This window comes from Carassius carassius, chromosome 50 (genome assembly GCF_963082965.1).
Source record: "Carassius carassius chromosome 50, fCarCar2.1, whole genome shotgun sequence".
NCBI classification, from domain to species: Eukaryota; Metazoa; Chordata; class Actinopteri; order Cypriniformes; family Cyprinidae; genus Carassius; species Carassius carassius.
Genome location: NC_081804.1, coordinates 20,995,822 through 21,020,649, shown reverse-complemented (window position 1 = coordinate 21,020,649; position 24,828 = coordinate 20,995,822). Strand labels below are relative to the sequence as shown.

The 24,828-nt window shown below is 43.3% G+C and overlaps 1 protein-coding gene across 2 annotated transcripts in view; it reads right to left on the bottom strand.

Annotated features, from left to right (window-relative positions):
* LOC132133041 (contactin-1a-like) overlaps window positions 1–24,828 on the bottom strand; it is a 148,130-nt gene that overhangs the window by 1,696 nt on the left and 121,606 nt on the right. For both annotated transcript variants that reach the window (XM_059545705.1, XM_059545706.1), the window contains exons 16-23: window positions 24,613–24,774; window positions 24,263–24,412; window positions 22,679–22,749; window positions 14,763–14,997; window positions 14,581–14,684; window positions 11,053–11,242; window positions 10,772–10,890; window positions 5,542–5,695 (exon numbers count right to left, since the gene is read on the bottom strand). In XM_059545705.1, coding sequence (XP_059401688.1) covers window positions 5,542–5,695; window positions 10,772–10,890; window positions 11,053–11,242; window positions 14,581–14,684; window positions 14,763–14,997; window positions 22,679–22,749; window positions 24,263–24,412; window positions 24,613–24,774 — 1,185 coding nt within the window. The remainder of the gene's footprint in view (window positions 1–5,541; window positions 5,696–10,771; window positions 10,891–11,052; window positions 11,243–14,580; window positions 14,685–14,762; window positions 14,998–22,678; window positions 22,750–24,262; window positions 24,413–24,612; window positions 24,775–24,828) is intronic.

Sequence of the window (24,828 nt, the reverse complement as noted above, 5' to 3'; positions counted from 1 at the left end):
AAATGTCAATTATTCATATCTCTTGACCAGTAGGTTGTGCTGTGCTGAAATGGCTCATGGATACTCAGTTCTTGGCTGTTATAACACGAACCATGTTTGGTTTGAATATCATAAAGTGTTGCTGAGATATAGCCTCACATCCATTTTGGCGCGTTCTTAGCCAAATGTGTTGATGTACCACATTGGTTGCTATACCAGATAGGTCTGTCAAAAATCTTTTGATAACTCATTTCCAGCCCTTTCTGAAGGCATCTGAGCCAATTTTGGTGAAAAATCAGATGAACTGTCTAGGATGAGTTTGAAAAAGACAAGTTTTTAGCCCTTACAGTTCAGAAGTTATTAGCATAAATTTTTTTTGAGCTGTTGTTGGTGCTACAGCGTTTGAGTTAGAGACTCCAAATTTGTAGTGGTTAATGTTGAGATGGTCCTCTATCTGTTTGCCAAACTTCATAACTTTCCTGCAAGCGATTCTATGGACTGCATAGGGAGTCACTAGCAGAAATAATAAGAAAACATCTCAGGTTATAATTGTAACCATGGTTCCCTAAGTAGGGAACGAGACACTGTGTCCTCTAGGGGTCGCTATGGGGAACGCCTTGTCGAGACCCACGTCTGAAGCATACATCGAAAAACACCAACGAGTTGGCTGACGACAGCCCCTGAAGTCACTACCGGTGTAACTATGGATAAATAGGCACCGGGAAAACACTTCATTCACTTCTTCGTCTGAAGCTTGCGTCCGGAGCATGGCAGAGAGCTCATTCTACTCAGGGAACCATGGTTACATTCATAACCTGAGATGTTCCCTTTCAATGTAACTTCGAACTGCACCCTCTGAGTGCAGGCCGGAATCATGGCAAACACTAAGTACCAACTCTACCATTTCCATGGGAGTTGCCCCTGGGATGTTAGACGGCTGTCCGTGACATTACCATTTACGGCCAAAGGCCTAGGCTACCTACCCAAACTTACCTGTTAGGGTCTTGACATGGGGTAGAGTTCAAGACTTGAAATCAAGAAATATTCCTTTAAAGGGATATGGCAAAGAGCCTAGCATTCTATACAAAGTCTTGCCTGTCACACAGGGGCTACCGCTTGCTCTTGCATAAGCTTGCTGAAGGAGCTGTCTCAACAGATGCCAAGAAGCAACACCCTGTTTAGATAGGTATTCCAGGATACATAGGTGGAGCAGCGCGCAAGATGAACGGGGCTTTTACCAACTCAAGAAAGGGCACGAAGCAACCGCGTGAAGCCTTCAACATGTAGGATTTTAGAAAGAAAGCAGAGCACTAGCGTATGAACTTACCACAGTGTGGATTTCAGAAAGTGCACAAAGACTTAACATGCATACTTACCATAGCATGGATTTTAAATACTGTTCTAAACTCATAGATGGAATGGTGCATCCCAAAACAATATGCTTGACAGTCATCGATTTGATCTGTGGTAATAATGCTGGAGCGCTCTGGGGAAAAAACAAAGAACTCAATCTCACGTGAGAGGAGAACTCCGAATTCAGAAAGAGAGTAGCTCACTCATAGAGTAGACAGCCCTTTTCGGTAAAGGGGAGCACTGCTAAACTACCACGAGATCTGCCCAAATAGCCCTTCATGTTGAGGGAAGCGATGCTTGACGTGTATAAATACAAGACACACTGGCTGAGTGCAGCCCAAAGAAAGAGAACGAAGCTGATTGTGTAACCCTTACCGTACAGGATTTCAGAAAGTGTGCAGAGTCTTGCGTGCACACTTACCACTTATGTGGATTTTAGTAAAAAAGTGAGCAAAGTGCTAGCGTGCACACCTACCACTTACATGGATTTTCGAAAGTGCACAAAGTGTAAAACGTGCACACTCACCACCATATGGTTTTCATAATGTACACAGAACTTAGCGTGTTTACTTAAAGCTTGCTAAGCATTGCAGAGGTGACAAACCGCACGGGAGAGGCAAGCTCAAATTTACAAACCTCTGGCGAGGAGAGCATCACTTGAGGCATCATATACAAGAAAGATTTCCGCAATTGCCACCTACACTTCCTTCTCGATGCGTCAGCAATAAGGGATATCCAAGCAACCAGGAAGCCCCACAGGGTGACCTGGCCAGACATCCATGAAATTCCTTGCAGTGCCGTGCCAGGCCTGATGATCAAGAAGAAACCTGTGATCTGGCTGCCTGATACCGAAAACATGAAGCCAGGATCAGGGCTATCATACCGGCTGGACATAATGCCGACGAATGTTTAGTAAACACTGCAATTGACTGCTGCAAAAAAAACTCACAGAAAATTTGTACACACATAACCACCAGCAATTTGATACATATATAAGTATATATAGAATGGATCATTCTCATCCACCCTGATTGCTGCGCTGGAGCCCCGCTCAAGGGGAAACTCCCTTTAGTCGGGACCATCAGTAAGGTGGTTACTATGAACATATAACCAACCAAAACATCCTAGGTCCAGCATAGGAGACTGTTATGCAAGAAGTTCCCACCTAACCTCCGTCAGGTGGAGAGCTGTTGGTTACAGGGGAATTAGGAAGGGGAGGATAAGGGTAGATGTGAAAACCCCCGAAGGGAATGAGTAGATACTTAAGTATTGCTCTGATTCGGACAAGAACGCTGATGCCTCGTCTGGATCACATCCCTTGGGCCTTGCCTACCTCCATGGGACCCATGATTCCTCTTACCCCTACCCGCAGGTAGGGGATGAGCACGAGTCATGACACTATCCTTCTGTGCTTGTCTCTGACCTATGTATGTTGTTCGGGCTCAGACCTGGAACTTCGTGGAATGAAGGATTTGACGGAGGCTGAGCATGCCTTTGCCTCCCTGAACTTCTCGAATAATGTCTCAATGGAGGTACCAAAAAGTTCGGAAGTTGAAATCGGATCATCAAGAAGAAAGAAAGGGGCTTTCTTCTCTATGCTCCCGTTTCAACTTCCGATCTCTGCCAGGTTCACCCACAGGTCCTTACCTTTATCCAGATCTTATAGCAGATCAGCCTGATATGCTTGAAATCACCACCATCATGTGCAATGAAGCCACAGCCTGACATTCTGCTGCATATGCCTTGCCATTTAAATGAGATGTTTTCTTGAAGGGGCATAGATGGCAAGGAGGGAGATTAAGAGAGGATGTCTCCCCCGCAGAAAGAAAGCTCTTTCTACAGGGGGCATCATCTCATTGCCGTTTTCACGTATCGCCTCGATGTTGGCATAACTCGTATGCTGGACCGATGCAAGAAGAAAATGGTCTCTTCCACTCCTATGCAATCTCTGCATGGAGATCAGGCAGAAATAGAAGGCTCACCTGAGCTGGAGGTCTATGGTCAGAAAGATAACGCTCGTCGAGCTGACCTCACGGCATTACCTTGCTAGCGTGCTTCCATGGCAAGTCTAACTTTGCTGTGGTGTGATCCATAACCTCCAACAGCTCTACATATGTAGGGCAGGAGGATTGAGAAGGCTCAGCCTCAGCTTCTTCCCCATCTTCCAACATCTCCTGCTCTTCAGATGGATGCCCCTCTTTCCTCGAAAAGAGAGACAAATGAGAGCGGAGCTTTTTCTTTGAAAAACGCTCACAAAACATGCAGATTGCCCCCTCAAGGAAGTCGCGTGCGTGATCTTCACCCAAACAAATGATGCAAAGATTGTGTGTCATCGGGTGTCAAATAATGCCGACACACATGCACACACTGTCTAAACACTTTGCTAGTAGTCGCCATGAGAAAGATCGCTCTTACCAGTTTGTTAAGATGCACGCTTCAAACAGAACAGTCAGTGAAGACCAAAAAGAGAATGACCTGTTCTCCCGACGCCTTTTTATCCATAGTCGCACCTGTAGTGACGTCAGGGGCTGTCGCCAGCCAACTCGTTGGTGTTTATTCAATGTATGCTTCAGACATGGGTCACGACGAGGCCATAGTTCGAAGTTCCCTTGAAAGGGAACTAACAAGTACAAGAGTAGCTTGACCCCTAAATATCACATTAAACTGCTTATGAGTTGCCTTGTTTGTAGGTTACTTTGAAGCATTAGCAAAATTAATAAATATAAATTTGTCTATTAGAATATTGTGTTTGGAAGTCTGTATTAATTTCTAAAATGTAGCTATATTTTATTAACTATCTCAATTTTTATTGTCATGTCATTGTTTGTTATTTGTGTATCACTGCTAAGAAAAATACAAAAAGGACAATAACATCTAAACAAATCTCTATGTAAATATGATGATAATCATGTTTCTCAGTTTGATTGCGTTGTATTTTGTTTAATTAAACTCTCATCTACTTTTTTGCTATCTTGTTTATTTATGTTCCATCAGGAATATGTTCATTCAGAACGGAATTTATAATCTAATATACATGTTAGGGGTGCTCCGTCGGCCGATAACTGCTTTGGGATGATTGATCGGCGGTTTCTAAAAAGGCAGATCTCATGAACCGATCTCAAGCTGATGACGCGCCTGCCGTGACATGTTTGCCATGATATGAAGTGGCACCATCTCAGTCTCTGTCTGGCGTGGATAAAGTAATTATAATGTTTTAGGTGAGGTAAAATTCATATTTCCTCATTAAAAAACTGATTAAATAATTTGAAAAAGTTTCATAATCTCACAAACAGCGTGAATGAATCACTGCACAGCGTTCACGCTGCACACACGGTGCGCTGCACGCACCCAAATAACAGCACATTGTTTCCGGTAAATATGAACATGCAATGACAAAAATTTTGTAATTCCACCATATATGCATATTAAAGTCTAATATGTTTCACAGCCAATACATAGGCCTAGGTTTTAAGGAAAAAATCACTTTTAGATAAACAAGGCAATACTTTTAAAGTTCTTAAAGTTCTTAATTAAAGTTATTTAGGAACCGCAGGATTGCTTGTGATAAAGATTTAAAAATGCAAAAGAAAAGCCAGTAGAGCTGACTGTTTCTGTCAATGGTAAGTTTTAATTTAGAATGAATAAATGTCTAAAAATCTTGATTGGATCATCACTCCATCTACATGATAAAAAGAAGGCTTTAAAAAGAATGGTATCGGTGATCAGATCAGCAAATACTGCTTTCTGTGACTGGAGATCAGTGATCATCCTCAAAAATCGGAGCACCCCTACTACATGTAATTATTATGATACTCTTGCGATTCTCAGTTTGAGGGAGTTGCATTACAAACTATCAACTACTTTTTTCAGTATCTTCATTATGCATGATCACATGTATTTTATTTTCAATCAGGATTATGTTCATTCACACTAAATCATCTGTGTGTTTTCTGATTAACGGTTTAATCTTCTGGGCATTCATGAGTTCATCACCCATCTGCTTTCATGTGAGCAGTGTTTGCACTGAATAAATGCTTATTTTGAACACAGTGTGATTTTCTTTGGATAAAATAATTTGCCAAATGTGTAATTGCATAGAAACATAATGACAAGTTTACTTATTTGTAAGTGATCCTTATTTAAAAGTATCACCAAAATCTCCTAAACACACTGTAATGTCCTTATGCATTGATGTAAATGTGATTTTACCTGCAATGCGCACTTGTGCGACGGCTCCGTCTCCTCCTTCACTGTGCGCACGCACCTCCACCAGATAATCGCCCTTCTTCATGGGCAGATCAATGGACTGCTTGACTGTGGTGTACAGCATGCCGCTGGGCTGCCCCTCCTGCCTGTACAGGACCTGAGTGAGAACAACACAACATCAAGAGCTGACAGGATCCATAGATTTTACACTCGGTTCACAAAATTTGAACAGGATTCAGTGAATCCAGTATTAAAGCAAAACAAAACAAACCAAAATCCTAAACCAGTGACAGAAATTAACTTTCCATTAAGGATAAATATTTACCCCCTTAAATTGATTTCCAGGGGCATCTTAAAAAAGAGGTGTCATCTTTCTTATAAATCCTTAAATTTACTAAATAAATGCGGTTTGTATAATTAGATACTACATGGCTAATTATTACAATACTAATAAAAAAAAATTGATATCAACATCAACCACATTTGCACAGTAGAGGTGGCTTTTAGATGGATTTATGGCAACTTTGATGTAAATCATTGACTTAATCATTACGATGATTCCTTCAGTGCTATTTCTGCCATAAAAATATATAATTAAAAAAGTAAGAGTAGTATACTAATAGAATAGAAATGTCACGATCCCCACAAGAACAGATGACAAGGTAGATCTAATAGCAGTAAGTTTATTTAGGGAAAACCGTTACATTGATATCCAGTCCAGGCAGGGGTCAAAACAAGCACAAGACAAACGGGCAAGAACAGAACTCAGAAGTGGCGTGATAAATACAAGGACTCCGTGACACGTACTAAAACAGACAGGGTATATATACACAGGGAAATGACAATGCTAATGGGGAATTGGCTGAGTGCAATGATTAATGACCAGTGACAGCTGAGTGCAATGAGGAGACAGGGATTGTGGGGAATGTAGTTCAGGAAGTGACAGACACCGTGGGGAAGGAGGACATCTAGTGGTTACCCAGGGAACACAAACGAGACACTGTGACATAACCCCCCCTCTACGGAGCGGCTACCAGATGCTCCAAGACGTGACCGACAAAACAAGAGACCAGGAGGGAGGTGGACTGGTGGAGGCTCAGGGGGAGGGACGGATGGCCAGGTTCATAGAGGGGAACAGAGACAGGAAGTGAAAAAAAAAATCTAAATAAAAACAACAACACGAGATCAGGGTGGGTCAGAGAGTTCCGGGGCCCAGGGCAGTGCCGACAGGGCGGGAATCCAGGGTGGAGCAAGTGGAACTGGGGACCACCGGGACGGCGCAGGTGGAACCGGAGCCCACCACAGCCATGCGGATGAGACAGAAGCCCACCAGGGCTGCGTAGAGGACCACCACAGCCATGCGGTCAAGAGAGCAGCCCATCCGGGCGGCGCAGAGGACCACCCCAGCCGTGCGGTCGAGACAGAGGCCCACCAGGGTGGCACAGAGAACAACCACAGCCGAGGAGACGAGACAGATGCCACCCAGGGTGGAGCAGAGGACCACCACAACCGCGCGGACGAGACAGAAGCCCACCAGGGCGGCGCAGAGGACAACCACAGTCGTGTGGACGAGACAGAAACCCACCAGGGCGGCGCAGAGGACCACCACAGCCGAGCGGACGAGACAGAAGCCCCCCCAGGGCGGAGCAGAGGACCACCACAGTGGGATCGATGACCCAGGAGAGCAAGTCTGGTAAGGTAAGGCTGAAATAGAGAACATGAACAAGTTAAGGGTGGCCTCCGTGGCCACGACAGGATCAGTCGAGCGCTCAGAGAGTTCGACTGAGACGTGGAGAGACTCTGGTAGTTCAGCAGAGTCGTGGAGAGGCTTTGGTAGTTCAGCAGAAACGTGGAGAGGCTCTGGTAGTTCTGCAGAGTTTAGACTGGATTCAGGAAGATCAATGGTGACTTGACTCTGCTCATGAAGATCATTGGTGACTTGACTCTGCTCATGAAGATCATTGGTGACCTGACTCTGCTCATAAAGATCATTGGTGACTTGACTCTACTCATGAAGATCATCGGTGACCCGACTCTGCTCATGAAGATCATTGGTGACCCGACTCTGCTCATGAAGATCATTGGTGACCCGACTCTGCTCATGAAGATCAATGGTGACCTGCATTTGCCCATGAAAATAGTCGGTGACTTGACCTTGCCCATGAAGAACACTGGTGACTTGACCTTGCCTATGAAGAACACTGGTGACTTGAATTTGCGCATGAAGATCATTGGTGAGTTGACTTTGCCCCTGAAAGATCATTGGTGAATTGACTTTGTCCATGAAGATCACTGGTGACTTGCCTTTGTCCATGAATATCACTGATGACTTGACTTTGCACCTGAAGATCAATGGTGACTTGACTTTGCACCCGAAGATCAATGGTGACCTGACTCTGCTCATGAAGATCATTGGTGACCTGACTCTGCTCATGAAGATCATTGGTGACCTGACTCTGCTCATGAAGATCATCGGTGACCCGACTCTGCTCATGAAGATCATTGGTGACCCGACTCTGCTCATGAAGATCAATGGTGACCTGCATTTGCCCATGAAAATAGTCGGTGACTTGACCTTGCCCATGAAGAACACTGGTGACTTGACCTTGCCCATGAAGAACACTGGTGACTTGACCTTGCCCAAGAAGAACACTGGTGACTTGAATTTGCCCCTGAAAGATCATTGGTGAATTGACTTTGTCCATGAAGATCACTGGTGACTTGCCTTTGTCCATGAATATCACTGATGACTTGACTTTGCACCTGAAGATCAATGGTGACTTGACTTTGCACCCGAAGATCAATGGTGACCTGACTCTGCTCATGAAGATCATTGGTGACCTGACTCTGCTCATGAAGATCATCGGTGACCCGACTCTGCTCATGAAGATCATTGGTGACCCGACTCTGCTCATGAAGATCAATGGTGACCTGCATTTGCCCATGAAAATAGTCGGTGACTTGACCTTGCCCATGAAGAACACTGGTGACTTGACCTTGCCCATGAAGAACACTGGTGACTTGACCTTGCCCAAGAAGAACACTGGTGACTTGAATTTGCCCCTGAAGATCATTGGTGACTTGACTTTGTCCATGAAGATCACTGGTGACTTGACTTTGCCCATGGAGAACACCCGTGACTTGACTTTGTCCTTGAAGATCACCGGTAACTTGACTTGACTCCTGAGGGAACCTGGCTCGACTCTGGAGGGTCAACTGTGGCTGTCATCCCGTATAGAGGCGCTGGACAAGCGGCCATCTTGTGCCATGACTCTGGACCGGCGGCCATCCTAGGCAGTGGCGCTGGACCGGCGGCCGTCTTGGGCAGCAGCGCTGGACCGGCGGCCATCTTGTGCTGTGGCGCTGGGCTGGCGGCCACCCTGTGCTGTGGCGCTGGGCTTGCGGCCATCTTGGGCAGTGGCGCTGGGCTGGCGGCCATACTGGGCAGCGGCGCTGGGCTGCCGGGCATCTTGTGCAGCCGCACTAAGCTGGCGGCCATCTTGTGCAGCAGCGCTGGGCTGGCGGCCATCCTGTGCAGCGGCACTGGCTCAGCAGACGTGCGCCTCCTCTCCCCTCTCCGTCCGCAATGGCGAGACGCCGGCTCCGATCCGTCCCTCACAAGCCCAGGGTCGAAGGGGGGCCATGGTGGAGAGCGATGCCGGACCTCCTCTCGACCACTCACTCCTCTGCGACCTCCCCGGGTCCCACAAAAAACGACCAGGCGGGTTCCCTCAAAACAACTCTTTCTCTCCCGCTCGGTGGCTGGGGAAGAAACATTGAAAAACATACCGCTGGATCTTAGCATGACGGAGTCCTTCTGTCACGATCCCCAAAAGAACAGATGACAAGGTAGATCCAATAGCAGTAGGTTTATTTAGGGAAAACCGTTACATTGATATCCAAGAGAAAGAGAAACGGGCAAGAACAGAACTCAGAAGTGGTGTGATAAATACAAGGACTCCGTAACACATACTAAAACAGACAGGGTATATATACACAGGGTAATGACAATGCTAATGGGGAATTAGCTGAGTGCAATGATTAATGACCAGGGACAGCTGAGTGCAATGAGGAGACAGGGATCGTGGGGAATGTAGTTCAGGAAGTGACAGACATCGTGGGGAAGGAGGACATCTAGTGGTTACACAGGGAACACAAACCAGACACTGTGACAAGAAATTGCAACCCTCCTTAATTCTTATTCTGGTATTTCTGTAAAGATGACAGTCCCCATTAATAGACCCACAGATAAACATCTCTCAATCTGCCCCGTCTCTATTGGAAGTTTCCGAATCTAAAGTACATTTCTGAACTCTCTTAAAAATATCCAAGTCTAAAGATATATTTAGATTAGATTCTATCTTTCTTAAAAGGCATGCATATTTATTTAATGTACCAATAACAAAGTTAATTAATGCCCCTATTAAAGAAGGGAAGTTTCCGAAGGACTGGAAGTCAGCCATTGTTATTCTGGTTTATAAAAAAGGGGACCCGAATGAGGCATGTAACCATAGGCCTATTAGCATATTACACCTTATTTCCAAAATTGCAGAGAAATGCATTGCTGAACAGTTCTTGACTCGTCTTGTTAGTAGCCCTTACACACTGCACCCAATGCAATTTGGATTTCGAGCCAACCACTCTACTGAGACAGCAAATTGGTTTCTTTTAGAAAATATTAATTTAAAAATGGACAATGTGCTAAATTGGATGAAGTCTTATATTACAGGTAGAGAGTTCAGTGTGTTAGGGTGATTGTTGATTAATGTGTGTTTTATATAAACAATAAACAAACAATATGAATTTCAGAATTTATCAACTGTCTTTATGAATGGCTTATTGAATCACTGACCCATTTCAATTTGTTTGTGAATGCTGAATCATTCACACATGAAACCCTACACTGCTGATAAGTGCTGCAGTGATTGGACAAATAGAGCAAAACAATCTACAGTGAAAAGATTGTGTCTAAAATGTACGTCACTTAATATTAATTTGAACATTACATTAATTTTTTATGTTTTTATTACATACCGGTGTATAAAGTATAAAACAGTGATCTTAAAATGAGGACAAATGAGCATCTGGTTCAAGTCTGCACTGGTAAATGAACAAGGTGTTTCAAAACTGCACTTTCCAATGTGAACCCTCACAGATGGCCACACTAGCAGCAGATTAAACCAGAAACACTGTCGTGTTTATAAAGGTCTTAGTGTTTGTGAGTTCCTTTGACCTTATATCCCTCCACCGTCGACTCGTTAGCCAGCGGCTCCACCTGCTCCCAGGCAATGTTGATCGCCGTGCCGCTGTAGTTCACCTTTGTGCCAATGATTTTTGGAGGCCGACTAGGAGCTGAGAAAAACAATACAATCATATCAGAAAATAACAGTAACATAAATTACAATAATTCATTTTTAACATCACGTTTACTCTTTTTTTCCCCCTCAAATGGTAAAAATGTGTCCTAAAAAACTCCAGTTTGAAAACCCATGTTTGGACTCATATGAGACTTACGTGCTTTCTTGGTGTAGATTTTGTGGCGCTGACTAGCAGGTCCATTGCCGGCACCATTATATGCCCGCACCTCGATCAGATAATGTGAGTTGGGCTTCATATTGTCCAGACGCGTGTGGTTTTCTCGACTGGAAACCAAAACACGCTGCGCAGATGCCTCATTCTCCACTGACTCCCTCCAGTACCAGACCTGGGACAGAACACCCGGAACAGGCCAGAAATAAACATACTGTCATAGTTTTAATTCATATTTTAAATTAGGCTTTTTTAAATTATTATTTTAGTAATTTTGATTTTAAGAGTTTAGTAATTTAGTTGTTTTTTATATTTATTAGTTTACATTTTATTTAAATGTCTATAGCTTTTATAATTTTTTATTTATTAGTCTTAGTTTACTTGGTTATTTTAGTACATACAGAATTGACCATTCATAGAAATTTCGAACTCTATTGGAGTTAGACAATATGTGTCAGGTCCTACTCATTGTCAAAATCATACTCTAATACTGTCACATGGAATTGATGTTGATGGTATTGAAATGATGCATATCTCAGATCATTATTCAGTCTTGTGCAAACTTCATATAGCTAAAACTTTAAATTCTACTCTTTGTTACAAGTATGGTAGAACCATCACTTCTACCACAAAAGACTGCTTTGATGATGTAACAGAAACCATGGACTCTCTCTTTTCTAGCACTTTAAATACAGTTGCTCCTTTACGCTTACAGATCCCCTGTAAAGACCTTGTCTCAGACGACCACCAGGACAAGACCACAGGAAACAGATGATTCTTCTGCACAATCTGACTTTGCTGCAGCCTGGAATTGAACTACTGGTTTCGTCTGGTCAGAGGAGAATTGGCCCCCCAACTGAGCCTGGTTTCTCCCAAGGTTTTTTTCTCCATTCTGTCACCGATGGAGTTTCGGTTCCTTGCCGCTGTCACCTCTGGCTTGCTTAGTTGGGGACACTTCATCTACAGTGATATCGTTGACTTGATTGCAAATAAATGCACAGACACTATTTAACTGAACAGAGATGATATAACTGAATCCAATGATGAACTGCCTTTAACTATCATTTTGCATTATTGACACTGTTTTCCTAATGAATGTTGTTCAGTTGCTTTGACGCAATGTATTTTGTTTAAAGCGCTATACAAATAAAGGTGACTTGACTTGACTTGACTTAAGGAAGATTAAGGAGAACAGTCTGACACCGTTGTAAAATGAGCATACTCGAGGTATTTCGTATAGCTGGAAGGGAAAGTTCACTATCCTACAGAAAATCATTAAAAACTGCTAGATCTGATTATTTGTCATCTCTTTTAGAAGAAAACAAACATAACCCCAGGTATTTATTCAATACAGTGGCTAAATTAACGAAAAATAAAGCCTCAACAAGTGTTGACATTTCCCAACATCACAGCAGTAATGACTTTATGAACTACTTTACTTCTAAAAGCTATACTATTAGAGATAAAATTGTAACCATCAACCGTCAGCTATAGTATCGCATCAGACAGTGCACTATAGACCCCCTGAGGAACAGTTCCACTCATTCTCTACCATAGGAGAGGAAGAATTGTATAAACGTATTAAATCATCTAAACCAACAACATGTATGTAAGACCCTATACCATCTAAGCTCTTAAAAGAGGTGCTTCCAGAAGTCATAGATCCTCTTCTGACTAATATTAATTCCTCATTGTCATTAGGATATGTCCCCAAAACATTCAAACTGGCTGTTATTAAGCCTCTCATCAAAAAACCACAACTTGACCCCAAAGAACTAGTTAATTATAGACCAATCTCAAATCTCACTTTTCTGTCCAAGATACTAGAAAAGGTGGTATCCTTACAATTATATTCCTTCTTGGTATATGTGAGGATTTCCAGTCAGGATTTAGACCGTATCATAGTACTGAGACTGCTCTCCTTAGAGTTACAAATGATCTGCTCTTATCATCTGATCGTGGGTGTATCTCTCTATTAGTTTTATTGGATCTTAGTACTGCGTTTTACACAATTGACCACAGCATTCTTTTGCATAGACTTGAACACTTTGTTGGCATTAATGGAAGTGCATTAGCATGGTTTAAATCGTACTTATATGACCGCCATCAGTTCGTGGCAGTGAATGAAGATCATATCGTATCATATCGATCACAAGTGCAGTTTGGAGTAACTCAAGGCTCAGTACTAGAGCTGCTACTCTTCACGCTTTATATGTTACTCTTGCGAGATATCATCAGGAAACATGGTGTTAGCTTCACTGTTATGCTGATGATGCTAAGCTCTATATTTCTTCGCGGCCCGGTGAAACACACCAATTTGAAAAACTAATGGAATGCATAGTCGATATAAAAAAACTGGATGACGAGTAATTTCTTACTGCTAAATTATGAAAAAACAGAGGTGGTAATTATAGGACCTAAAATCTCTGCATGTAATAACCTAGAACACTGTCTAAGACTTGATGGCTGCTCTGTCAATTCTTTGTCATCAGTTAGGTACCTAGGTGTGCTATTTGATCGCAATCTTTCCTTAGAAAACCACATTTCTAGCATTTGCATTGAACTGCATTTTTCCATCTCAAAAATATATCTAAATTACGGCCTATGCTCTCAATGTCAAATGCAGAAATGTTAATCCATGCATTTATGACCTCAAGGTTAGATTATTGTAATGCTTTATTGGGTGGTTGTTCTGCACGCTTAGTAAACAAACTACAGCTAGTCCAAAATGCAGCAGCAAGAGTTCTTACTAGAACCAGGAAGTATGACCATATTAGCCCGGTCCTGTCAACACTGCACTGGCTCCCTATCAAACATCGTACACATTTTAAAATATTGCTTATTACTTATAAAGCCCTGAATGGTTTAGCACCTCAGTATTTGAATGAGCTCCTTTTACATTATAATCCTCTACGTCCGCTACGTTCTCAAAACTCAGGCAATTTGATAATACCTAGAATATCAAAATCAACTGCAGGCGGCAGATCCTTTTCCTATTTGGCACCTAAACTCTGGAATACCTGAACTGACCCCCCAACTGAGCCTAGTTTCTCCCAAGGTTTTTTCTCCATTCTGTCACCAATGACGTTTTGGTTCCTTGCCACTGTCACCTCTGGCTTGCTTAGTTCGGGACATTTAATTACCAGCGATTTCATTGACTTGATTGAATGCAATGATGAACTGCCTTATTGCTTTATTGACACTATTTTCTTATTTAATGCTGTTCAGTTGCTTTGTAACAATCAATATTGTTAAAAGCACTATATAAATAAAGGTGATTTGACTTGACATACAAAAGTATCATCTTGGCAACTAAGCTGAGATAAAATAAGCTTTCTGTCATTATAACAACAACAAATAATATAGTAATGAAATACTGTCTTCAATATAAATCCTTTTTAATAATCCCAATTTATTTATATATAATTTACACAATAAATATTGGCTAAAAGCAACAGGATAGTCTGTGATAGGATAGTCTGATGTGATTGGCTTGTTCTGAGTTTAATTTACCTGGTATCCTTCTACCGTCTCCAGCTGTACAGGCACCCAGGACACGACGGCTTCTGTGGCCGACAGCGTCCTCGCCTCGATGATGGTGGGAGCTTCTGCAGGAACTAAGATGGAAACTCATGTCAGTGAGGTTGCTAGTTCACATGGTTTAATCTGTAAATCTGAAGCGGTGCATCACCCACCATCCTGAGCGGAGTAGATGAAGGCGCTGACGCTGAATGGCCCTTCGCCCTGACTGTTAAAGGCCTTCATCTTCACTTCAAACCTGGTGGACGGCGGGATTTTTGAGTCTTTGTGGATGTACTTTTGGGCCTGAGGATCGGTCAATGTCACCGTCATCCACTCGGGGTCGTTATGAGGCTTGAATGCGATGATGTAGCCAAAATTACTGCCATAGTAGTACTGCGGCTGGACCGGCTGCAGACACAAACCACATCAAGACAGCACTTAAACTAATATAAAGCACCATACTTCCTCAGCTGATTAATCACAATACATTCAATAATACATTGTGCATTACAAGTTTTTCTGAAATGTTTTGTTTAAATAATGCATTATCATTATATAATGTGCACTAGTTAGCATTTTTCAGAGGGGAAACATGAACATTGGTTAAAAATTTTGATAATTCAAAGTTTTGGTGTGTGTAAGTGCTGCTGAAGTAGAGAAACAAAGTCTTGAGATGCGTTCCATTCGACCGTAAGTGTACTTCACAGGGTATTCCGCCATCTTAAGTGAGATTTCAATCCGAAGGGAGCGAACATGTTCAGTTCGAAGGGCACTGCGCACGGCACAGGGAATAAGGGAACATCGATACATCACTTCACAGGAAGTGGAGAGCGATTATCCCCCAACTGTCATTGCGCGCAGCACGTCATCACTGGTCAGAACGGCCGTCTTCGCTGTCTTCGTTCATATTCATTACGGATTGTAAAAAGGTATGATAATGTAAAAGCGACTAGAAGCAGATGAGGCTCTGCCATTTTTCTTTATTTTACTTTATTTACCTCAGTGTTTACTATACGGCTGTGCGCGGGAAGAAGGCGCACGAGACCGTTATGCAATTATATGACCATTTATTAAAAACACATATATACACAGTTAACCAAATAAAAGTTTATTTTCATATTTGCATGACATTTACAGCAGGGCTTCAGTTCTGTTAATAGTCAAGTAATAGCAGCAATAGTCAATTAAAGTGTATAATAAACATACGTTTTTCATTATATAGTACTCAATGTTTTTTTCTTTTTTATTGTATAGTATACATATTTTAAATGTGATTGTAAATAAAAATTAAAATATGAATGTAGTCCTATATATTTATGTTATATTATAATCTGCGCAACCCCATTGTTGACTTTCTTTAATGACGTTTGCAGGGCGTTCCAAATGAGCGGTTATTGTAAGTGAAGTCCACTTCAACTGATACACATACACATACACATACACATACACATACACATACACATACACATACACATTCTTCTGCACAATCTGACTTTGCTGCAGCCTGGAATTGAACTGCTGGCTTCTTCTGGTCAGAGGAGAACTGACCCCCCGACTGAGCCTGGTTTCTCCCAAGGTTTTTTCTCCATTCTGTCACAGATGGAGTTTTGGTTCCTTGCCGCTATCACCTCTGGCTTGCTTAGTTTTGGATACTTGATCGCACAGATAATATTTAAACTGAACTCAGCTGGATGATGATATCACTGAATTCAATGAAAAACTGAGTTTTAAAGTTAAGTGGCCTCTAGCGGGCGTAAAAATAATGACAGTATCGCATTGCGTCTGTCGTCATGAAATGACGTATAACATCATTACCAATCAAAACGGACGTTTATTTAAATGCAATGTGTGGACTTTTTACACCGATCTCACAGTAATTCGTACATATTTTACTAGGTTGATTATTCGTTTGAATGACCACACCTAACCCCACCCCTAAACCTAACCCTCACAGTAATCATGTTAAATTATGATTTATTGAGCATATACATTTCACGTGCACGTCCATTCTCTGGGATTGAACCTATGATAGCATGATTGCATATCAAGGTATAACGCAATAATCTACCAACTGAGCTACACGGAACGCAAAACAGAGTGCAAATAAAAGAGTAGAAAACATTGATATGAAAACGACCTTTTGCCGATAGGGTCATTTTCAGGGATTTGGACAAACGACCTATACAAGCGTATTGGTTGGAGGACAGGTTGCCTAATCTGCTTGGCTGTTATTAATAATGTCTGTGTCCAGGGTCTTAAAGTTGACATATCTGATCATAAATTCATAAACTGGAAAAATAAACACAGACAATTTCTCTAGTGCTGTAGCTGCTTCCTCTTTGCATCTCTCTGTTAATCTCTCCTGACCTGGTAAGACAGTATCATTATAAAACATTGTCACATCTAATTTCCTGGAGACTTTAAAATCCAAAATTGTCCTCCTCAGCCCATTCCTCCCTTTGGTTTACTACTGAGATCAAATTAATGAAAGCAAAGGCTAGGCATCTTGAATAGCTGTATACGAAGACACACCTTCTCGTTCATGTGACACTCTTTTCAGATTTCATATCACAATATTATTAACAGTGCAACGTGCAAAAAATTTGATTATTACAATGCTTGACTGACTAATTTTAAGAGTGTACTATTAGATATTTTAAAAACTGTGCCATTTTACAAACATTTTTAGTCCCACTTTAAATTAAGTGTCCCTAATACCTGTGTACTGTGTAGTAACTAGATGTGTACACAGTATGTAACCACAGTGTAAGTACAGATTGGTACATAGTATCTACAGCTCTGATGTCTGTGTAACTACACACATGTAACAACCCGCTGAATGGTATGTGTAAGTACAAATGTGTAACCCGACATAGGTAACAACACTTAAGATCAAGTCTTACTTGATCTTAGTGCTGCGTTCGACACCATAGTGTCACGGCAGGGTTCCAATGAGGCACGGAGATAGAACCAATTGCGAGTAAGTCTTTTATTAAGGGGTAATCCAAACAGCATAAACAGTCCAGGCAGGGGTCAATAGGAAACATCCATCCAAAACATAAACTAAACAAGAAGACAAGGCAAGGGCACGAACTGACGGACATGAATAAACAACGACTCCGTGACACATACTAAGACAGACCGGGTTATATACACAAAAGGATAATGGGGAAACAGGAGACAGGTGGGGAACAATCAATTAACTAAACAAGGAGGAAGGTGACCAAATAAGGAGACAGGAAGTGATAATATGATAAACACCGTGGGAACTGAGGACACCTAGTGGAACCCCAGGGAACACAACCCAGACACTGTGACAGTACCCCCCTTCTACGGAGCGGCTCCCAGACGCTCCAAGACAGACACAAAACAGAGACCAGGAGGGAGGTGGACAGGTGGAGGCTCAGGGGGAGGGACGGAGGGCCAGAAAAGAAAAACATGGGGAACAGGCACCAGAATGTAAACACAACACAGAAAGACCAGGAGGGAGGAGGACAGGAGGAGGTTCAGGGGGAGGGACGGAGGGCCAGACTAACAGAAAGGAACAGGGACAGACATTAACACAACAACCAAAGGAAAAAACAACATGAAGCCCCCCAGGGCGGAGCAGAAGACCACCACACCCTTGTGGTCAAGGCCAGAGTTCCCCAGGGCGGAGCAGAATACCACCACCACCATGTGGTCAGGGCGGAAGGCCCCCAGGACGGAGCAGAAGACCACCACCCCCCTGTGGTCAAAGCGGAAGCCCTCCAGGGCGGAGCAGAAGACCACCACATCCCTGTGGTCGTTGCAAAAAAGCCCCCAGGGCGGATCAGAAGCCCACCACTTCCGTGCGGCCGGATCAACGGGAGGACGAGACTCTGGTAATTCCATGGTGTCTCTACTGGACTCCAGAAGATCGGTGCTGGCCTGACACTGCTCATGAAGATCAATGGTGACTTGACTCAGTCCTTGAAGATCACCAGTGACTTGACTCAGTCCTTGAAGATCACCGGTGACTTGACTCAGTCCTTGAAGATCACCGGTGACTTGACTCAGCTCTGAAAGGTCAAAGGTGACTTGACTTGACTCTGAAAGGTCAACGGTGACTAGCCCTAACTCTGGAGCATCAGCGGTGACTAGTCCTGACTCTGGAGGGTTAACAGTGACTAGCCTTGACTCTGGAGGGTCATCTGAAACCTGACTCGACTCTGGAGGGTCATCAATGACTAGCCCTGACTCTGGAAGGTCATCGGTGACTAGCCCTGACTCAGGAAGGTCATCGGTGGCTAGCCCTGGCTCTGGAAGGTCATCGGTGACTAGCCCTGACTCTGGAAGGTCATCGGTGACTAGCCCTGACTCTGGAGGGTCATCGGTGACTAGCCCTGACTCTGGAAGGTCACCGGTGATAAGCCCTGACTCTGGAAGGTCATCGGTGATAAGCCCTAACTCCGGAGGGTCCACTGGCACCTGACTCGACTCCGGAGGGTCCACTGGCACCTGACTCGACTCCGGAGGGTCCACTGGCACCTGACTCGACTCCGACTCCGAAGTGTCCACGGGCACCTGACTCGACTCCGGAGGGTCAGCTGAGACTCTCATCCTGTGCAGCGGCGCTGGGCAAGCAGCCATCTTGGGCCATGACTCTGGACAGGCGGCCATCTTGTACTGTGGTGCTGGTCTGGTGGCCATCTGGGGTTGTGGTGCTGGACTGGCGGCCATCTTGTACTGTGGCGCTGGACCGGTGGCCAATTTGGGCATTGGCGCTGGGTTAGCGGCCATCTTGTGCTGTGGCGCTAGGCTGACGGCCATCTTGGGCTGTGGCACTGAACCGTTGGCCAAAGTGGGCATTGGCGCTGGGCTGGCGGCCATCTTGTACTGTGGCGCTGGACTGGTGGCCAATTTGGGCATTGGCGCTGGGTTGGCGGCCATCTTGGGCTGTGGCGCTGGAACGGTGGCCAATTTGGGCATTGGCGCTGGGTTAGCGGCCATCTTGTGCTGTGGCGCTTGGCTGGTAGCCATCCTGGGCAGTGATGCTGGACTGGCGGCCATCTTGTACTGTGGCGCTGGACCGGTGGCCAATTTGGGCATTGGCGCTGGGTTAGCGGCCATCTTGTGCTGTGGCGCTAGGCTGACGGCCATCTTGGGCTGTGGCACTGAACCGTTGGCCAAAGTGGGCATTGGCGCTGGGCTGGCGGCCATCTTGTACTGTGGCGCTGGACTGGTGGCCAATTTGGGCATTGGCGCTGGGTTGGCGGCCATCTTGGGCTGTGGCGCTGGAACGGTGGCCAATTTGGGCATTGGCGCTGGGTTAGCGGCCATCTTGTGCTGTGGCGCTTGGCTGGTAGCCATCCTGGGCAGTGATGCTGGACTGGCGGCCATCTTGGATGGTGGCGCTTGGCTGGTAGCCATCCTGGGCAGTGGTGCTGGACTGGCGGCCATCTTGGGTTGTGGCGCTGGAACAGTGGCCAATTTGGGCATTGGCGCTGGGTTAGCGGCCATCTTGTGCTGTGGCGCTTGGCTGGTAGCCATCCTGGGCAGTGGTGCTGGACTGGCGGTCATCTTGGGTTGTGGCGCTTGGCTGGTTGCAATCCTGGGCAGTGGTGCTGGGCTGACGACCACCCCGCCGGAAGAGACAGAAGTGGCTGGGGCATCCCACCGAAGCCGATGCTGCAGGTAGCGCACGAATTCCCAGAATTCCAGTGTCTCTAACTGCGCCATCTCCTCCTGAGACACTGGATCATCCAGCCCGCCATTGAAATAGTCCTTGAGGGCCGCATCATTGTAGCCCATGCCCTCGGCCAGGGACCAGAACACCTGAGCCAGGGCACCCACTTCATTTCCCTCTTGGCGGAGGGCGATCAACCGAAGATACTTGGCTCGCCGCTCCGCCATCTTGGCTGGGGAACGGAAAGACGACATACCGCTGGTTCCTAGAAGGACGGAGTCTTTCTGTCACGGCAGGGTTCCAATGAGGCACGGAGATAGAACCAATTGCGAGTAAGTCTTTTATTAAGGGGTAATCCAAACAGCATAAACAGTCCAGGCAGGGGTCAATAGGAAACATCCATCCAAAACATAAACTAAACAAGAAGACAAGGCAAGGGCACGAACTGACGGACATGAATAAACAATGACTCCGTGACACATACTAAGACAGACCGGGTTATATACACAAAAGGATAATGGGGAAACAGGAGACAGGTGGGGAACAATCAATTAACTAAACAAGGAGGAAGGTGACCAAATAAGGAGACAGGAAGTGATAATATGATAAACACCGTGGGAACTGAGGACACGTAGTGGAACCCCAGGGAACACAACCCAGACACTGTGACACATAGATCATGACATACTCATAGATCGATTACAAAACTATACAGGTATTCAAGGGCAGGCTCTAAGATGGTTTAGATCCTACCTGTCCGATCGCTACCATTTTGTTTACTTAAATGGGGTGTCATCTCATTTATCATCAGTAAAATATGGAGTGCCACAAGGATCCGTCCTAGGTCCCCTTCTATTTTCAATATACATGTTGCCCCTTGGTAATATTATTAGAAAATACGGAATTAGCTTCCACTGTTATGCTGATGATACTCAGCTATATATCTCAACAAGACCAGATGAAACTTCCCAATTATCTAAGCTAACAGAGTGTGTTAAAAATGTAAAAGATTGGATGACAAATAATTTTCTCCAATTAAATTCGGATAAGACAGAGATATTAATTATTGGACCAAAAAAACACCACACAGAATCTTGTAGATTACAATCTGCAACTAGACGGATGTACTGTTACTTCCTCTACAGTCAGAAATCTGGGTGTTATATTGGACAGCAATTTGTCTTTTGAAAATCATATTTCCAATGATACAAAAACCGCATTCTTCCATCTTAGAAACATTGCCAAGCTACGAAACATGTTATCTGTTTCTGATGCAGAAAAGCTAGTTCATGCATTCATGACCTCTAGACTGGACTATTGTAATGGACTTCTAGGTGGTTGTCCTGCTTCTTCAATAAACAAGCTACAGGTCGTCCAAAATGCAGCAGCTAGAGTCCTTACCAGGTCAAGAAAATATGATCATATTACCCCAATTTTACAGTCTCTGCACTGGCTACCTATTAAGTTCCGTATCAGTTACAAATTATCATTACTTACCTATAAGGCCCTAAATGGTTTAGCTCCTGCGTACCTAACTAGCCTTCTACCACGCTACAACCCATCACGCTTCCTAAGGTCACAAAACGCTGGACAGGCTCCCAAAAAAACTGCTGACATTACTCCAGTTTTACAGCAATTACATTGGCTCCCTGTCACCTATCATATTAATTTTAAGATTCTTGTTTTAGTTTTCAAGGCTTGTCATGGATTAGCACCATCCTACCTTTCAGAATTAATTATCCCCTATGTCTCTGGACTCTCTGCCCGTACTTTGAGATCTAGTTCTGAAACTGCTTAAAACTGCCGTCACACCTCACTTAATTACAATATTTTTTCTTACTTGATTGCTTGTTCCAAATGTTCTGATTTATGTTTGTTTTGTAACTCATCTCTATAGTACACATTATTGCATCTCTGTCTGCTGCTTGGTTGTTAATGTTGCATACTGTGTACACTTGTATTTTTGTGTTTTTTTTTTGTTATTAAAGTTTTATACTATTTGTGCACACTTGTATTTTTCTGTTTCTTTTTACCTTATGTAGCGTGTCCTAGGTATTTGAAAGGTAATATATAAATAAAACATATTATAAAGTGTCCTAAAATAAACACTTAAATGTGTATTTTAGATCACTTTTCACTAGTCTGAAAGCAGACATGTCATAGAACTATAAAATAGACAGAAATTGTAAAATTGACAAATGCATGGAAAAATAATGGTTTTATCTGTAGTGCTTGCCTTAAATTTTTATCAGTCATAATCAACAGGGTTTTATTTTTCAGTTTTAAACCAAATTAAAAGCAAATTACACAGATAAAACAATGTAAAGTGTAAAATGAAATTAAAAGAGATAATTGCATGTTGCTGTTATTTAGAGAATGATTTTTCTTATTTCTAGAATACACATGACACTGGTCTTCATGTGAGAAACATGAGCACTGTACCGTCCATGTGATGGTGAGCTCACGACTGGTTCCTCCTCCTCCACTGATGTCTGACGGAGCCACAACAGGCCCTACAGACAGAGAGACAGTCCAACACTAAATAATGACAGACATAACAGTAATATTAGTTACTAGGGCATTACTATGCAATTAGTAGTTACTTTGACGTTCTAGATGATTCCAGTGGTGCTACTGTATGTTGTGGGTGGTTTCCCAGAATGCTGCTGCAGGACTAACACATTGATGTTTAATACTTAGGGCCCTATAATACACCTGATGCAATGCAAAGCAAGGTGCAGTGCAAGTGTGTTTGCTAGTTTTGCACAGCATTACACAAACATGCCAAATATTAAAAGTTAAATGATTGCAATGCATAATAATTTTTTGTAGGCTAATTAAATATATATTAGGCTATCTATTTGCTCGCACACGAGTAACTCCATTTCATCTCGGAGACGCGTTCTCTGCAAGTACTCTGATTGGTTTATTGCACGTTACACCCAAAAAAACCCATTACTCATTAAAAGAATAGGGACAACCCGTTTAGACCATGCGGATTTTAATTTTCCGTCATTAAAATAGCAAAAGTGGATTTGGACACGGCCTGAGTGCACCTGCGCCGTGTGCTTTACACTTTGTGTTTAGATCGTTAAAATAGGGCCCCTTGTGTTAGTGGTTTATTCAGATCACTATCAACAATAGTACTAAACATACTAATGCATGGACCTGGTGGAACGTATGTTTATTAAAGTTACGTAATATAACATGAGCTTCTGATCATTTTCAGCTAAAACTGCATAATATCTGATGAATGAATTCATATATTGATGAGTGAACCTGTAAATGTTTTAAATTTTACTGTTATTACCATGTTTTTACTACATTTGCCCTTAATTAAAAATGAGAAATTCTTTGAAATTTCATATAATACATGAACTACAGCAAAACTACTGTGCATTTCAGTATTGACTGTGATACATTTTATTTGAATATATCATTACATGAAACTTTTTTACACCCTTTGGGATGGGCTTCGGGCCAATTTTCATGCAATAGTTCAGACACGGGCCTCAGGCCTGTTTTAGGCTTATCCTTATTTTTACATTTTAGACATCCATCAATTAGTGATGAAAAAAAGCGTCTCGGGCCAGGGCCGGGCTAGGGTCTAAATCTGAGGCCCGTGTAGGCCTCTACTTCCTCTGTTTCAATCCTTTGTCCTTTATCAAATTCAGACTATTTAGTCTTTGAACTTATGCTCTGTTCATTTGATATAGTTTATTTGTTATGCCAGTTTACTGTATTTACAGTTCGTTGTTTATTAGCAGAATTTAGTCCTAAAGATGTGAGATGTGGAAGCCAGGTTAAATGCATTTCACAGAAGTAATCAGAAAACAACAAAAAAATATATGTATTTTGATAGCATTTACTCATTTCTAAAGTTTTCTTTCCGTACTAAAACCTTGAAATATTTATGCTCTGCTTCCAGGTCAAAACAGGCCAAATGAGATAGCTGGGTAAACAAACACACTAATGGCAATAAAACGCAGGTGAATGTTTCCTCAGATGAGGACAGAAGGAACTCACTGGCTTCTCTGGTGGTGATTTTGGGCGAGGGGTCACTTGGCGGTCCAGTGCCCAGTGTGTTGGTAGCGATGACCCTGAACTCATACTCAGTCCAGGGCGTCAGATTGATCACGGAGGCCATTTCTGCATTTCCCTCCACATTCACTGGAGCTGAAGTCACACAGAATCTTTTGCTGGATTACAGCAAAAACTAAAATAGTGCTTTTAATGAATTCAAATAGTCAGGTCCAACTTTATTAACAGATGATTATCAAATTAAATAGTCATCTTAAATGTGCAGAAAAAAGTATATTAATTATAAAGGCTCTTATATGTATCATCACTATAGAGATGTGTAGTGTTGTACTCACAGGTGGAGGCTTCTCTCCAGTCCTGCTGCTCTCGCACGTCTCTGTACTGGACGTTGTATTTGGAGATGGGACTCAAGTTATCTGTCCCATGACTCCAGGTCACCCTCACGCTGCTGGTCATCACCTCATCCACACGCACACCACCGGGAGGACCTGGAGGACCTGAAAATGAGGAGACACGGGAGATGGTGATGTACTCAACAAGCTCCGTGGAAA